Source organism: Rhincodon typus, chromosome 28 (assembly GCF_021869965.1).
Source record: "Rhincodon typus isolate 14 chromosome 28, sRhiTyp1.1, whole genome shotgun sequence".
NCBI classification, from domain to species: Eukaryota; Metazoa; Chordata; class Chondrichthyes; order Orectolobiformes; family Rhincodontidae; genus Rhincodon; species Rhincodon typus.
Genome location: NC_063359.1, coordinates 42,224,278 through 42,241,567, shown reverse-complemented (window position 1 = coordinate 42,241,567; position 17,290 = coordinate 42,224,278). Strand labels below are relative to the sequence as shown.

The 17,290-nt window shown below is 46.1% G+C and overlaps 1 protein-coding gene across 3 annotated transcripts in view; it reads right to left on the bottom strand.

Moving 5' to 3' along the window:
- Positions 1 to 17,187, bottom strand: part of dipk1b (divergent protein kinase domain 1B) — a 26,188-nt gene extending 9,001 nt beyond the window's left edge. Inside the window, exons 1-3 of one of the 3 annotated variants that reach the window (XM_048613682.1) lie at positions 16,527 to 17,187; positions 5,059 to 5,193; positions 4,840 to 4,968 (exon numbers count right to left, since the gene is read on the bottom strand). In XM_048613682.1, the coding sequence (XP_048469639.1) occupies positions 4,840 to 4,968; positions 5,059 to 5,193; positions 16,527 to 16,604 (342 nt within the window). In that variant the 5' untranslated portion in view covers positions 16,605 to 17,187. The remainder of the gene's footprint in view (positions 1 to 4,839; positions 4,969 to 5,058; positions 5,194 to 16,526) is intronic. The other 2 variants (XM_048613684.1, XM_020524540.2) reach the window with 2 other exon arrangements.
- Positions 17,188 to 17,290: the final 103 nt, after the last annotated feature.

Here is a 17,290-nt window from a genome sequence, read left to right as displayed (position 1 = left end):
GGGGGTCCTAAGCCAGACACAGTGCACAGACCTCGGGGGGTCCTGAGCCAGGCCCAGTGCACAGACCTCGGGCAGTCCCAAGCCTGTCACAGTTCTGAGGAAGGGTCACTGGACCCAAAACGTTAACTCTGTTTTCTCCTTCACAGATGCTGCCAGACCTGCTGAGCTTTTCCAGCAACTTTGTTTTTGTCTAGTGCACAGACCTCAGGCATTCCCAGTGCAGAGGAAAATGGGCGCAGTGCAGACCTCAAGTGTACCCCTACTTAATTTTCTGGAGCAAACACAGGACCTGAAATTGGCAGCTGCCATTTCAGCAGAAGCAACGTAGGCCCGGCAACAAAAGACGGCACCTGAGGATCGGAGACTTTGTTGTTGGTTTGGGCCAGCGCTGGTGGCAGCGATGCGGTGGTGGAAGGGCGTCACGGCAACATGGATGAGGTGGGCCCAGTGGTGAGAGACATTTGTTGGTCCAGAGCAGGCAGCGGCGAGGCTATGGCGGAGGAGAATCAGCCCAGTAGTAAACATGGTATCTGAGGATTGGCAACTTCGATGTTGTTGGGTCCAGTGTAGATGGTGGTGAAGCAGTGGCAGAGGGAACGCAATGTTGAAGCCACTGATGGTGATAAGCTGGCTCAGGACAGATGAACTCTTTTCAAGCTGTATCTTTCTTTTTTTTCCTTATTCTTAAATTATTCAAAATGGTGCCATATCATGGTGACAAACAAAAGCTTTTAACTGTATTTGATTGTATTCTTACTCCAAAATACACGTTACATAAAATCAAAAATATCAAAATCTATCTTTCTCCTTGGTGAATGCCAATGTGAAATACTTGTTAAGGATTTCACACACTTTCTCTGGGTCCACACATAAATTCCTTCCTTTGTCCTTGCCAAAGACATTTCATGGCCGCTTCTAGCTCTCCTAGTTCCTTGTTTATTTTCTGCTTTCTTTGTACTCCTTGGTTGATTTCAATTTCCTAAACCTTACATGTATTTCTTACTTTTTTACTGAATTTTCAATGTTTCTTGTCAACCAAGGCCCCCAAATCTTGCCATCCTTCTTTCATCCTCAAATACTGGTCCTAAACTCTGATTATTTAACCTTTAAAAGACTCTCACATGTCCAATGTGGATTTACCCTCAAATAGCTGCCCCAATCTAATTTCTTCGGTTCCTGTTTAATACTGTTATAATTAGCCTTCCCCCAATTTAGCATTTTCACTGAAGGACCAGTCTTATCCTTATTCATGACTATTTTAAGACTGACAGAATTATGATCACTGTTCCCAAAATGCTTCCCCACTGAAACTTCCATCACCTGGTCGAGCTCATTTCCCAATATGAGATCTAATGCGGCCCCTTCCCTAGCTGGATTCTCTACATGTTTTTTTCAAGGAACCCCCCCCGGATGCACTTAACAAATTCTGTCCATCCAAGTCCCTGCCACTAAGGGAGTTCCAGTAAAAACTGGGGAAGTTAAAATAACCCACCACAACAACCCCGTTCTTTTTAACACCTTTCCATGATCTGCTTACATATCTGTTCCACTATCCTTCGCTGGCTATTAAGAGGCCTATTGTGTAATCCCATCATAGAGATTTCAACTTTCTTATTCCTAGGTTCTACCCATATGGCCTCATTGGATGCACCTTCCAAGATGTCCTCTCCTAGTGCAGCTGTGACATTCTCCTTAATCAGTAAAGCAACCCCTCAACCCTTTTACATCCTTCTGTATCACAGCTGAGATGTCTAAACCCTGGAATATTGAGCTGCCAATCCTGCCTATCTCTCAATCAAGTTTCTGCAATAGCTACAAAGTTATAGCCCCTTAGACTTACCTGACTTAATCTCTACTTTCTCTTCAAATACTCCACATGGTGACCTACTGCTTTGGTTCCCACCCCCTGCCACACTCGCAGAAACCTTCCCAAGTGGCACCACCAGACCTCCCTGCAAGAATATTAGTGTCCCTTCAGTTTAGGTGCAACCTGTTTTTTGTACAGCTCCACCCGCTCTGGAAGAGATCCCAATGACCCAGACATCGGAAATCCTCCCTCTTCCACCAGTTCTTTAGCCACGCACTCAACTGTATTCTCTTCCTATTTGTGACCTCACTAGCACACGACACAGGAAATAATCCTGAGATTACAACCCCAGAGGTTCTGCATTTCAACTTGCTCTCTAAAACCCAAAAGTCCCTTTGCAGGAATTCATCTCTCTTGCTGCATATGTCTTTATTGAGTTTATGTGGAAAAATGTGAAGTAATGCATTTCGGAAGGTTGCCACACTACCAGAAGGATGCGGTGGCTTTGGAGAGGGCACAGAAGAGATTTACCAGGATGTTGCCTGGTATGGAGGGCATTAGCTATGAGGAGAGTTTGGAGAAACTTGGGTTGTTCTCAATGGAACAACGGAGGTTGAGGGGCGACCTGATAGAGGTCTACAAGATTATGAAGGGCATGGACAGACTGGACAGTCAGAAGCTTTTTTCCAGGGTGGAAGAGTCAATTACCAGGGGCCATGGGTTTAAAGTGCGAGGGGCAAGGTTTAAAGGTGATGTACAATGCAAGTTTTTTTTTACAGAGTGTGGTGCGTGCCTGGAACTTGCTGCCGGGGGAGGTAGTGGAAGCAGATACTATAGTGACTTTTAAAGGGCGTCTTGACAAGTACATAATAGGATGGGAATAGAGGGATACAGACTCCGGAAGAGTAGGGGGTTTTAGTTGTGATGGGCAGCATGTCAGTGCAGGCTTGGAGGGCCGAAGGGCCTGTTCCCGTACTGTAATTTTCTTTATTCTTTGTTCTTAATTCCAATATGGACCATGACTTTGAGCTTCATCCCACCTCCCCCCGCTAACTTGCAGAATATCATTTGCTCACTCAAAGACATCCTTGACCCTGGCACTATCCTGGACTCTCACTCACGGCCACAGAAACACCTGTCTGTGCCCCTGACTATAGAGTCTTCTATCACTACTGTTCTCCAATATTTCGACTCTCCCTGCTGCACAGCAGATATTAAATCACTGCAAGCCACCATGGAACTGAGTCAAGTTTGAAAAATCTAAGAGAAGTACTCTTCTGGCCACACATGAGCAATAAAATCAAGAACCACATGAATCAGTGCATTGCTTGCAATGAATATCAAGTCATGCAGGTTCGGAAGCTAGATCTGACACTGTGACTTCACAGACAGAGCATGGATGAAGCTGTGAATAGACCTCTTCACTCTCACAGCAGCTGATTATCTTGCCACTGTCGAGTACTATTCTGACTATATGAGAGGTAAACCAGCTGCCTAAATGACTCTGCGGAGATTGTAGAATGCCTGAATGCACACTTCAACTGTTGTAATATTCCTGACACTGTGATGAGTGACAATGTATTTCAGTTCACAAGGAAAGGATTCAACCACTTGATAAAGTGCAGGGAAATTCAAATAGAAAAGCATCGAAATCACAAAAAAACTGAGCAAACCCAGGAGAGCTGTATAGAAGGCAATCTTCGAGTGATAAAACACACCTACTGAAGATGTAGAGAATCATCAAGTACAAAGAATAATGTCATGCTGCACCCAAACTGCTGTTCAAATAGCAACGACATTACTGAAGTCAGAAGTATTTACAGGCATGGGTGACAAAATCAAGGTGAAACATTTCAGCAAGACTGTCAAATCATTGCCAGAATTGAGCATTGGAAGGTACAAATCTTCAACAAGAGTTGCTCTCAACAAGAGTCAGCCCAATGCTGTGAATGACCAGATACATTATTGCAACTGCAGGGACATATGCAAAGCTGGAGAACCTGTTCCTCAACTCCAAATGCCTGATTGATACCTGAAGATGTGAACTCATTACCTGCACAGACCACAAATAAACCACCAGGTCCCAGAGTTTCCCAGCAGCCCAACAATGGAATTGGAACACCAATAAATTACCGGGAGACAAGTGACACAAGATTGATACTCCCTGGAGAAGGAACATCACCCAGATGAACAAGGCAGAGCTATACCATTAAGGAGCCAGTATGATTTTGAGACTGTATGGCACAATATGTGCAGAGACTGATGGGAATAATGAACTGCTGATGCTTAAGAACAGCTGTGCTCATGGATGGTAACTGAGGGGACTCACAGTGTAGATGATAATGTATAGAATTTTTTTGTGTTTTTTTGTATGAGAACGGCGTCAGGATGGAAATGCAATCCCGTCCTAATGTGTCTCTTGGTTTGGCATTGTCATGGGCTGTCCACCATAAGGCACTCCCTGCAGGCAGCCACCCAGTTCAATTAAATACTAGCACAAACCAGACTGTTTTCCTGTCAGCTCGCAACTAAAACATGAACCTTGCCAGTGACACTCAAGTCTCTTGAACAAATAAAAATCTAATATTCTCGAAAATAGCTGTTGTACGGAAATTACAAAACATTTTCTTGAAATGTATAATTTCCTGGGCTTTGGTACTTCTCTGGTTCAAATGTTCACAGCTCACTGCACAAGAAAGTCGTATCTTAACTGAACATTCAACTTTTCACTTCTAAGTTTACTCTACTGTCCAGAAATCCAGAAGCCAATTTCACTCCATGAAGCATTACAGATCTAACATTGTTCATAGAGACTTCAAGTTCTGAGCTGTGATGAAGAGCTGCTTAAATTAATCTTTTATACTCCTCAAGTTTAAGCTGCACTGGGAGATTGTGAAATGTTGCTTATGACCTGTTGGCTGCACCTTTTGTCTGTACTTAAACACTTGCTTCATGGGCCCTAAAAATTACAAGCTGCAACACGTAAACCACTTCACAAACACTAAGCATGGAATTGCCAAAAGATCAAATACCTGATGCACTGGGCTCGACGACAGACATTGTTGGAACAACAACGTTTTTTCCTCACACAAGTCCTTGCAGGCAGAGCCAGAAATGATCCCTTTCTTATAACGATCACACTGGGGGGATAAAATTAAACTCTGCAAATTACAGTATGTTAAATAACTGTTCCCCAGATCAACAAAAGGAAGATTCCAGATTCGTAACATGTCCAGATCCTTCATACTTACAATTATCATCTGACAGATGTGACCTCGGCACAATTCTGAGTAGGACGAGTAGTGCACATACAGTCCCCAGCTGCCCAGCAGGATTCCCAACCACAGCAAGAATAGGTACTTCACTTTAACACCAGGGAGACGCTTCTATCAAAAACACACAAAAGTTTTAGTTGTAAATACCAAACATAAAAACTGTACATCTTTCCATCAGCAATTAAAGTAATGATGGCAAGTGACATTCATTCCATCTTGGCCCAAGGCAATTTCTCCTGTAAACTTCCCCTTTCCACCTCATGAATGACATAGCTGAGCTGTTGGAGTCTTTCTCAGAGAATCGTACAGTAAGTAAGGCACAGCTGGTCCCACTGTGGAGATTTTGCAGCTTCAGAAACTCTGGCACCACTTTTCAAGGTCAGTTGAAGACCAATGCAGATTGCTCACTGTCTCAGACTGCAGGACTTAACCCTGAAACTGTATCAGAAGCTTCTGGAATTAGTAGTACATTGGGAGTGGACAGGGAGGAGTTGTTTCTCCTGCTGATTGTCACAGGAGGCCATTTCAACAGAGCCAGCTGGTCTGAATTCACATTGCAGCATGGGTCAGTGCCGTATCCTGAATGGAACATTCAGTAGTGCAGAAAGAAGTTCAGTGATTTTCTGTGCTCCACAAAGATAAGTGCCACCATTTTCTCTCTGCTAACTGTCACTCGCAGGGTGAGTACTCATTCTTACTCTGCCACTGCACACACATTGCTCCAAGGCTCATGGAGTACAGTTCTCAGTATTGCGTGCATCATGTTGACTCATCAGCCCTCACCCACCTCTAATCTTTCCAGCCTTTTATGCTTCCAACTCACTGCCTCTCTTCATGCATCACTGTGGTCTTGCAGCTAAAATCAAATATAGACAGTGCTGGAGAAATTCAGCAGGTCTGGCAGATTCTGTGGAGAAAGAAACAGAGTGAACATTCTGAGTCCATTATGACGCTTCTTCAGAATTCAGTCATACTGGATTTGAAAGTTAAATCTGTTTCTCTCTCCATAGATGCTACCAGACATTCTGAGTTTTTCTCCAACACTGTTTTTATTTTGGTATTCACAGTATTTTGCTTTTATTATGCTCTTGCAACTACTTGCTTCATTATCAATCCCTTTGTCTGTCTTATTGCAGGAAAATCTGCCCCCCACCACCTGGACTGACTCCACAATAGCCCAACTGACCTACCTGTAATTCCCAGCCTGTTTGGGCTTGACCTGCAGGACTGACCATCACCCAATCCCAGCACTTGCAAATCTCCAGATTCACTTAGGACCAAGTGCTTTTCTGAGTGTGTGTAATGAGATGAGCCCTTTGACTGATGTGGTGATACCCCATGACTAACTATAGTCTCCCTTCACCCTATTGAGGTCTCTTTCCCTTTGACTTTCACATAACACCATTTGTCAAAGCACATTCAGTCTGTTTGCTGCACAAACAGCTGGCCAACGCTGCAGCTTTTACATTGATGTAGCACGATGCTACATATCAACTGCTTCACCCCCATCTGACTGATAGATGACTGTTTAGTTCTCCCCACTATCACAAACTGCCAGCTCACTCTCTACGTTAAATGAAAGTTAAACAGCAGCCTGAAATTGAGTACCAAAGCCCTTCCACATTAAGAAAGGAATGTGAATGAAGCAGAAACTAGCAGCCTACAAATAAGCAGTCAAGTGAGTGAACGTAAGTCATCAATTCATGAGACATGACCTGCATGAGTGCCAAAGTCTGTTGTATAGATGCATGAAATGCATTTGTGCGCTCAGTGGTTAGCACTGCTGCCTCACAGCACCAGGGACCCGGGTTCAATTCCACCCTCAGGCGACTGTCTGTGTGGAGTTTGCACATTCTCCCTGTGTCTGCGTGGGTTTCCTCCGGGTGCTCCGGTTTCCTCCCACAGTCCAAAAGATGTGGAGATTAGGTGGATTGGCCATGCTAAATTGCCAATAGTGTTCAGGGATGATTAGGTTAGGTGGGTTAGACATGGGAAATGCAGGGTAGGGGAATGGGTCTGGGTGGGATCTTCAGAGTAGCGATGTGGACTCGTTGGGCTGAGTGGCCTGTTTCCACACTGTAGGGATCCTATGACTCTAGAAACATACAAATTGTACATAACCTTGAACTCCAAAGTGTTGAAGGTCTGAAGTGGTCTCTGAGCTGATCCAAGGGCAAACAGGACGATGTGGTGAGGCAGGTAGTTTGTTGACACTGACCTGTTGATGAAGGATCGATGAGGGTGGTAGTCATGGAGCATGCTGCAATGTTGTTCTGAAGAAGCAGTTGCATGATGGCCAGGACATGCATTCAGCAAGTTGCAGCTGCCAAGTACCCACTTTGTTTCACCTGCCGGGGATTTCCATCGTCTAATTTCTTGGCAGAAGAAAGAAAAATTGGATTTGCAATGCGAGTAAGCTGAGTTGGGGCTTTAATGAGATGAAATGTATGGAAATAAGGTAGTCACCACTCAAGGTAAGATTCTGAAGTTGGAGTTCAAGGCTTGAGGGAAAAATTGAAAAAAACCTTTCTCTACATCAAGAATCTGTTACTTTCAACATCACCTAATTTTGTCACAATCCTCACCATTACTCTAGTTAATACTGTACCATACTCTCGCCAATATCTCTCGTGACTTTCACCAATAGTCTAGACAATGCTGTCACCAATACTACCACTATTATTCTTGCCATTACTCCTACCAATTATCTCACCAGTACTCTCATTAATTCACCTGTATGAGGTTCACCATTATTCGAGCCAATATTGTCACTAACATTGTTGCTATTACTCTTGCCAATTCACTTACCAATACTCTCACCAATAGTGTCACCAATGCTTTCACCAATAATCTAGCCATGACTCTCAACAATACTCTCACCTTTACTCTTGCCATCACCCTCATCATTAGTCTCACCAATACTTTCACCAATGCTCTCACAAATACTCTCACTGATAACTTCAACAATACTCTCCCCCTGACTCTCATCATTAATCTTGCCAAATCTCTCGCCATTACTCTCCCCAATATTATCACTGATAATTTTGGCAATACTGTCATCGTTACTTTTGCCAATACCCTCACCAAGAGTTTCATCCCACTACCCTTGCCAAAACTCTCACTATTAGTATTGCTAATACACTCGCCATTACTCTCACCTTGAGTCTCACCAAGACTATTGCCGATACTCTTGCTAATACTCTCATGATTACTCTTGCCATTACACTCGCCAACACTTTTGCAAATATTCTCATCAATAATCTCACCAATACTCTTGCCAATATTCTCACCAGTACTGTGTCAATACTCTCAACAATACTGTCATCAATACTGTTGCCATTACACTCACCAATGCTCTAGACATTACTCCATCAATACTCTCACCATTATTCTTGTTATTTCCCTAGTCACACCAAAGAGGAGATAATGTCAGTGTTTCCACTGCCGAGGGCTACATTAGTCTTGGAGCAGTGAGTTGAACAAGTGGAGCCACCAACCACAGAGGCAAGGAACAATATCAATGTTGCCGACTTCAAGATGGTAATGGGCAAAGAAAGGAGAAACGATTGCTGCAGGGTTCAGAGGAGAACTGGGGAAGAGGTCTGTCACCCAGTGAATAGAATTTACAGACCTCCAGTGGGCACTGTGGCTGGGTTTAGAATTTCTGACCAAAACCTTGATTGTATTGGAAGGTGTTACAGATCATTTAAAAATAACAGATTCAGAGAAATGCAAACCCCTGTCATGGCCAAGGAGATGGAGCAGAAAGAACTGTAAAATGGAGGACGGCAGACAGTTAAAAGGCAGAAAAAATTCTCTGGCAACAAGAGGAGGTAAAATGAGTGAAATCAAATAAGTTGGATTACACTCGTGACATTTTGCCTGATGTTGAACTGGAGCCTGGCTCATTCATTCTTTTCTGAACATTGTCATGACCCATTTGGGAAAACGCATTGATCTCCAGTACTACTGGTGTTACCTCAAAAGTCAGTGATTTAATCAGTGTATGAAAAATCCCCTGTCTGATAGAATCAAGTTAACAGAAAACACTGACCAGTACTGACCAACACTGAGGGCATCAGAGGAGCAGGAAGGCTGACGTTTCGAGCCTAGACCCTTCTTCAGAAATGGGGGAGCGGAAGGGGGTTCTGAAATAAATAGGGAGAGAGGGGGAGGCGGATAGAAGATGGATAGAGGAGAAGATAGGTGGAGAGGAGACAGACAGGTCAAAGAGGCAGGGATGGAGCCAGTAAAGGTGAGTGTAGGTGGGGAAGTAGGGAGGAGATAGGTCAGTCCAGGGAGGACAGACAGGTCAAGGGGGTGGGATGAGGTTAGTAGGTAGGAGATGGGGTGGGGCTTGAGGTGGGAGGAGGGGATAGGTGGGAGGAAGGACAGGTTAGAGAGGCGGGGACAAGCTGGGCTGGTTTTGGGATGCGGTAGGGGGAGGGGAGATTTTGAAGCTTGTGAAGTCCACATTGATACCATTGGGCTGCAGGATTCCCAAGCGAAACATGAGGTGCTGTTCCTGCAACCTTTGGGTGGCATCGTTGTGGCACTGCAGGAGGACATGTCGTCTGAAGAATGGGAGGGGGTGTTGAAATGGTTCGCGACTGGGAGGTGCAGTTGTTTAGTGCGAACCGAGCGTAGGTGTTCTGCAAAGCGGTCCCCAAGCCTCCGCTTGGTTTCCCCGATGTAGAGGAGGCCACAACGGGAACAGCGGATGCAGTATACCACGTGAGCAGATGTGCAGGTGAACATCTGCTTGATGTGGAAAGTCTTCTTGGGGCCTGCGATGGGGGTGAGGGGGGAGGTGTGGGGGCAGGTGTAGCACTTCCTGCAGTTGCAGGGAAAAGTGCCGGGTGTGGTGGGGCTGGAGGGGAGTGTGGAGCGGACAAGGGAGTCACAGAGAGAGTGGTCCCTCCGGAAAGCAGATAAGGGTGGGGAGGGAAAAATGTCTTTGGTGGTGGGGTCGGATTGCCGATGGCGCAAGTGTCGGAAGATGATGTGTTGGATCCGGAGGTTGGTGGGATGGTACGTGAGGACGACGGGTATTCTAATTTGATTGTTATTGCGGGGAGGGGGTGTGAGGGATGAGTTGCGGGAAATGCGGGAAACACGGTCAAGGGCGTTCTCCACCACTGAAGGGGGGAAGTTGCGATCCATGAAAAATGAGGACATCTGAGATGTACGGGAGTGGAATGCCTCATCCTGGGAGCAGATGCAGCAGAGGTGAAGGAATTGGGAATAGGGGATGGCATTTTTGCAGGAAGGTGGGTGGGAGGAGGTGTATTCTAGGTAGCTGTGGGAGTCGGTGGGCTTGAAATGGATATCGGTTTCTAGGTAGTTGCCAGAGATGGAAATAGAGAGGTCCAGGAAGGAGAGCGAGGTATCAGAGATGGTCCAGGTGAACTTAAGGTTGGGGCGGAAGGTGTTGGTGAAGTTGATGAACTGTTCGAGCTCCTCTCATTCCTCAGACGACATGTCCATCCTGGGCCTCCTGCAGTGCCACAATGATGCCACCCAAAGGTTGCAGGAACAGCACCTCATATTCCGCTTGGGTATCAATGTGGACTTCACAAGCTTCAAAATCTTCCCTCCCCCTACCGCATCCCAAAACCAGCCCAGCTCGTCCCCGCCTCCCTAACCTGTCCTTCCTCCCACCTATCCCCTCCTCCCATCTCAAGCTGCACCCCCATCTCCTACCTACTAACCTCATCCCGCCCCCTTGACCTGTCTGTCCTCCCTGGACTGACCTATCTCCTCCCTAACTCTCCACCTACACTCACCTTTACTGGCTCCATCCCTGCCTCTTTGACCTGTCTGTCTCCTCTCCACCTATATTCTCCTCTATCCATCTTCTATCCGCCTCCCCCCTCTCCCTATTTATTTTAGAATCCCCTTCCCCTCCCCCATTTCTGAAGAAAGGTCTCGGCCTGAAACGTCAGCTTTCCTGCTCCTCTGATGCTGCTTGGCCTGCTGTGTTCATCCAGCTCTACACTTTGTTATCTCAGATTCTCCAGCATCTGCAGTTCCTACTATCTCTGACCAACACTGGCACTGGCCTGTACTTAACAAGAACTACTGTTTATTACAAATAAGTAAATTCTAGTCACAAGTAAACAGCCATCAGTTATCAATAAATGGCTCTGCTAGTTAAAACTCTAATCCCATGTTAAAACACCTCCAGAGACAGAGACACAGATATAGGCAAACAAAGAAAAAACCTTGGTTTTATTGGTAGAGGGAAAAAAATACAGGGAAACAGTTCAAAAGTTACTGTCTACAGGGTTTGCTGAGATGATCCTTTTGGTTTGTCAGAATTTTCTGTTCTTCAACCTCTTTTTATAGAATCATAAAATCATACAGTACAGGGAGGCCCTTCAGCCCATTGATTCTGTACCATCAAAGCTAGGCTAAATCTACTTTATTTCCATTTTCCAGCAGTAGGCCCATAGCCTTGAATGTTATGACATTTCAAGTACTCAGCCAAATAGTTTTTAAAGGTTGTGAGCTTTCCTGCCTCAACCATCCTCCAGGCAATGCATCCCAGATTCCCATCACCCTTTGGATGAAAACACCTTTCCTCAGATACCCTCTAAACCTCTTACCTTTCACCTCAACAGTGTGCCCTCAAGTTATTGACCCTTCAACTAGGGGACCCTAGTTATCCTGGATCTCATGTGCTTTTAACTTCTTTATCAGTCTCCCATGTGGGACTTGTCAAAGGCTTTGCTGAAATCCATATCAAACACATCAACTGCACAACCCTCATCTACACTCTTGGTCATCTCCCCTAAAAATTCTATCAAATTTGTTAAGCGTGACCTCCCTCTGACAAAGCAATGCTGACTATCCCCAATTAAACCTTGCCTCTTTAAATGGAGACTAATTGTCTCCTTGAGAATTTTCTCCAATTGTTTCCCTACTCTTGACATGAGATTCACTGGTCTGTAATTGCCTGGTTTATCTCTACCAACTTTCTTGAAAAATGGAACAACATGAGGCTGTCCTCAATCCTTTGGCACCTCCCCTGCGACCAGAAAGGAATTAAAAATTTGGGTCAGGGATCAGTGACTTTCTGCCTCATCTCCAATAGCAGCCTGCAATACAACTCATCCTGACCTGGGGATTTGTCCTCTTGTAAGCCTGCCAAAACCTTCAAAAACTCCCTATGTCAACCTCATAGTCCGTCTTCCTGAATTCTGTACTTATATTCTTCTTCTCCTGATTAAAGACAGATTGCGAAGTATTCATTCAACACTACCAGTATACTCAGGCTCCACACACAAATTTCCCCTTGGTTCCTAATAGGCCCCATTCTTTCTTGGTTATTCTCTTCTCCTTGAAATACGAGGATAGAAATCTTGCGATTCTCCCTGACCTTGTCTGCCAGTGCTTTTTCATGCCCCTTCCATGCTCTCATAATTGTTTTTTTACACCCCCACCCCCGCACTTTCTATCATTGATTTGCTCCTTTTGTACCTGTTAAATGTCTCTCTTTTCCTTTTTATCTGGTCTTAAATATTTCGATAAAATCCAGAGTTCTCTGATTTGGTTCTTACATTACATCCTAAAGGGAACATGTTGAGTCTGTACTCTTGCCATTTTCTTTCTGAATGCCCCCAGCCCCACTGTTCTGCTGTAGATTCAGTCAGAAGTCATTGTCTGAGTCTTCTTTAGACAGATCCTGCTTCATTTTAATAAAACCTGCCTCCCATAAATCCAAAACAGTTTTTGCAGCCCTTTTCCTCATTTTCCATAACAAACTTAAAATGTATGATGCCACGGTCACTATCACTAAAATGCTTCCCCACTGCTACCTCAAACATCTGTCCAGCTTCATCCCCACAATTTGTTCCAGCACTGCACTGGTCCTTGTTGGACCATCTATATGTTGATATAAAAAGCTCTCCTCTATGCATTTCAAGAAATCTGCCCTCTCTAAACTATAATTGTCCTAATTAGTTGAATTCAGTTTCCTCCAGTGGTCGCCAGCATTACAGATGCCAGTTTTCAGCCAATTCAATTCACTCCATGTGATGTCAAGAAACCAAGGAGAGATGATGGCCTAATGGTATTATCACTCGACTATTAATGCAGAGACCCAGATAATGTTCTGGGACACAGGTTTGAACCTCACCATGGAAGATGGTGGAAATTGAATCCAATAAAAAAAGTCTGGAATTAAGAGTTTAATAGTGACCATGAATCCATTGTCAATTGTCGGAAAAACCCATCTGGTTTACTAATGAGCTTTGGGGAAGGAAATCTGTCATCTTTACCTAGTCCACCCTAAATATGACACCAGACCCACAGCAATGTGGTTGACTCTTAACTACCCTCTGGGGCAATTAGAGATGGGCAATAAATGCTGGCCTGGCCAGTGATGCCCACATCCCATGAATGAATAAAAAATGTTTGAAACCGTAGATGCTGCAAAGGCCCTGACAACATTCTGGCAATAATACTCCAGAACTCGCTGCTCCCCTAGCCAAGTTCTTCCAGTACAGTTACAGCACTAGCATCTACTCAACAATGTGGAAAATTGCCCAGGTATGTCCTGTACATAAAAAACAGCACAAACCCAACCAAGCCACTTACCACCCCATCAGTCGATCCTACTCTCAATCATCAGTAAAGTGATGGAAGGTGTCACCAACAGTACTATGAAGCAGCACTTGCTCAGTAATAATCTGCTCAGTGATGCCCAGTTTGGGTTCCACCAGGGCCGCTCAGCTCCTGACCTCATTACAGCCTTGGTTCAAACATGGACAAGACAGCTGAATTCCAGAGGTGAGGTGAGAGTGATAGCTCTTGATATCAAGGCTGCATTCAACCGAGTGTGGCATCAAGGAGCCCTGGCAAAGCTGGAATCAATGGATATCAGGGGGCAAATGCTCCAGTGATTGGAGTCATACCTGACATATAGGAAGATGGTTGTGGTTGTGGGAGGTCAGTCATCTCAGCTCCAGGATATCTCTGCAGGAGTTCCTCAGGGTAGTGTCCTAGGCCCAACCATCTTCAGCTGCTTCATCTATGACCTTTCCTCCATCATAAGGTCAGAAATGGGGCTGTTCGCCGATGTTAGCACAATGTTCAGCACCATTCGTGACTCTTCAGATACTGAAGCTGTCCATGTTCACATGCAACAAGATCTGGACAATATCCAGGCTTGGGCTGACAAGTGACATTCGCGCCACACAAATGCCAGGCTATGACCATCACCAATAAGAGACAACCTAACCGCTGCCCCTTGACATTCAATGGTGTTACCATCACTGAATTCCCCCACTATCAACATCCTGGGGTTACCATTGACCAGAAACTCACTGGACTCACCACATAAACACAGTGACTACAATAGCAGGTCAGAAACTGGGAATACTGAGGCTAGTAACTCACCTCCTGACTCCCCAAAGCCTGTCCACCATCTACAAGGCACAAGTCAGGAGTGTGATGGAATACTCCCCACTTGCCTGGATGGGTGAGGCTCCGACAACACTCAAGAAGCTTGACACCATCCAGGACAAAGCAGCCCGCTTGACTGGCACAATATCCACAAGCATTCACTTCCTACACCACAGATGCTCAGTAGCAGCAGTGTGTACTATCTACAAGATGCACTGCATAAATACACCAAAGATCCTCAGACAGCACCTTCCAAACCCACAACCACTTCCATCTTAGAAGGACATGGGCAGCACATATATGGAAATACCACCCGCTGCAAGTTCCCCTTCCTGAAATGGAAATATATTGCCATCCCTTCACTCTCACTGGATCAAAATCCTGGACTTCCCTCCCTAATGGCATTGTGGGTCAACCTATAGCACAGGGACTGCAGCGGTTCAAGAAGGCAGCTCACCACCACCTTCTCAATGGCAACAAAAGATAGGCAGTAAATGCTGGCCCAGCCAGCAATGCCCACTTCCCACAAATGAAAAAAAATAACAAATATAATAACCCTATCACTGCTTTCAGACACCTCAGTGAAATGTTTAAAAATTTGCTCCTCAATGACCTGCTGACTGTTTGGGGGCCTATAATAGACTCCGTTCAGTGTGACTACTCCCTTTTTATTTCCAAATTCTACACATAGAAACAAAGAAACTAGGAGCAGGAGCAGGCCATTTGGCCCTTCAAGTCTGCTGCACCATTCATGATGAACATGGCTGATCATTCAACTGAATAGCCTATTCTTGCTTTGCCCCCATATCTTTCATCCCTTTAGCCCCAAGTGCTATATCCAATTCCTTCTTGAAATCATACAACTGTTTGGCCTTGACTACTTTCTGTGGCAGTGAATTCTACAGGCTCATCACTGTCTGAGTCAACACATTTCTCCTCATCTCAGTCCTAAAGGGTTCATCCAATATCCTTAGACTGTAACCCCTGCTACAGGACTCCACTGCCATTGGGAACATCCTTTGTGCATCTACCCTGTTCCCTGTTAGAATTTTATAGGTTTCCATGAGTACCCTAACTGATTCAACCTCTCCTCATACGTCAGTCCTGCCATCCTGAGTCTGGTAAACCTTTGCTGCGCTCTCAGTTAAAGAGATCAGTACTGCACACAACATTTCAGGTGTAGTCTCACCAAAGCCTGTAAAACTTGAGCAAGACATCACTGCCCCTGTACTCAAATCTTCTCACTATGAAGGCCAACAAACCATTTGCCTTCTTGACCATTTGCCTCATGCTTGGTTTCAGTGACTGCTATCTGTGGTCACCTGATCTCATTACACATTCCTCTCTCTCATTTTATAGCCATTCAGACAATAACCTGCCTTTCTGTTTTTGCTCTCAAAGTGGATAATCTCACATTTATCCACATTATACTGCATTAGCCACACATCTGCCCACTCACTCAGCTTGTCTAAAACACACTGAAGCATCTCTGCATCCTTCTCACAGGTTACCCTCCCACCCAGCTTTGTGTCCTCTGCAATCTTGGAGATAATACATTGAGTTCCCTCACGTAGATCATTAATAGAGATATTGTGAATAGTTGGGATCCAAGCACTGATCCTTGCAGATCCCACTAATCACAGCCTGCCACTCTGAAAATGCCCTGTTTATTCCTACTCTTTGTTTCTGTCTGACCAAAGGGTCTCTGTCCACTAACCCCGGCCCCCCCTCAGCAGGCCCAGTGCCACAGTCCTAGTTTACTGTGTGACCATGCTTAAGGCTGAAAGCCTTGATTACGATCCTGGTCGTGCCCAGAGCCCTGGCTGCGCAGCTCTCGGCTCGTTCTCTTTGAGCATCTGCAGTCGGTGCAGAGCCAGTGCCGGGGCTTGCAGCTGCCAGTGAGGCCGCACGGAGCCAGTGAGAGAAAGAAAGGGAGATCGCTGGCATCTAGCCCCGGCCCCAGAGCGCAGTCAATCTCTGCAAAGCGGGAGCCGGGAGGCCGCTAGTCCCGGCCTTTCCCCCCGGGGCCCCGGTACCTGCAAGCCCCTGGAGAATGGGCAGGAAAGCAGCAACCTCCGCGCTCGGGGTTTCATCCTCCGACAAACCGACTGCATCCCCCTGAACCGGAGCAGCCGCCACCGCCGATCCCTTTCAAATCCTGGATGCAGCTTCTCGCTATTGGGGCATCAGCAGCTCCGCGGCCAGCGCCGGTCCCGGTGTAACACCCGGTGTAACACCCGGTGTAACTCCTAGCACCGGTCCCGGTGTGACTCCCGGTGTAACTCCCAGCGCCGGTCCCGGTGTGACTCCCGGTGTAACTCCCAGCGCCGGTCCCGGTGTAACACCCGGTGAAACTCCCAGCGCCGGTCCCGGTGTAATTCCCAGTGTAACTCCCAGCGCCGGTCCCGGTGTAACTCCCAGTGCCGGGCCCGGTGTAAGTCCCGGTGTAACTCCCAGAGTAACTCCTAGCGCGGGTCCCGGTGTAACACCCGGTGTAACTCCCAGCGCCGGTCCCGGTGTAAGTCCCGGTGTAACTCCCAGAGTAACTCCTAGCGCCGGTCCCAGTGTAGCTCCTGGTGTAACTCCCGGCGCCGGTCCCGGTGTAACTCCCAGGCTAACTACCCGCGCCGGTCCCGGTGTAACTCTCGATATAACTCCCAGCACCAGTCCCAGTGTAACTCCCAGCGCTGGCCCTGATGTAACTCCCAGTGTAACTCCCAGCGCCGGTCCTAGTGTAAATCCCAGCGCTGGACCCAGTGTAACTCCCAGCGCCGGTCCCAGTGTAACTCCTGGTGTAACT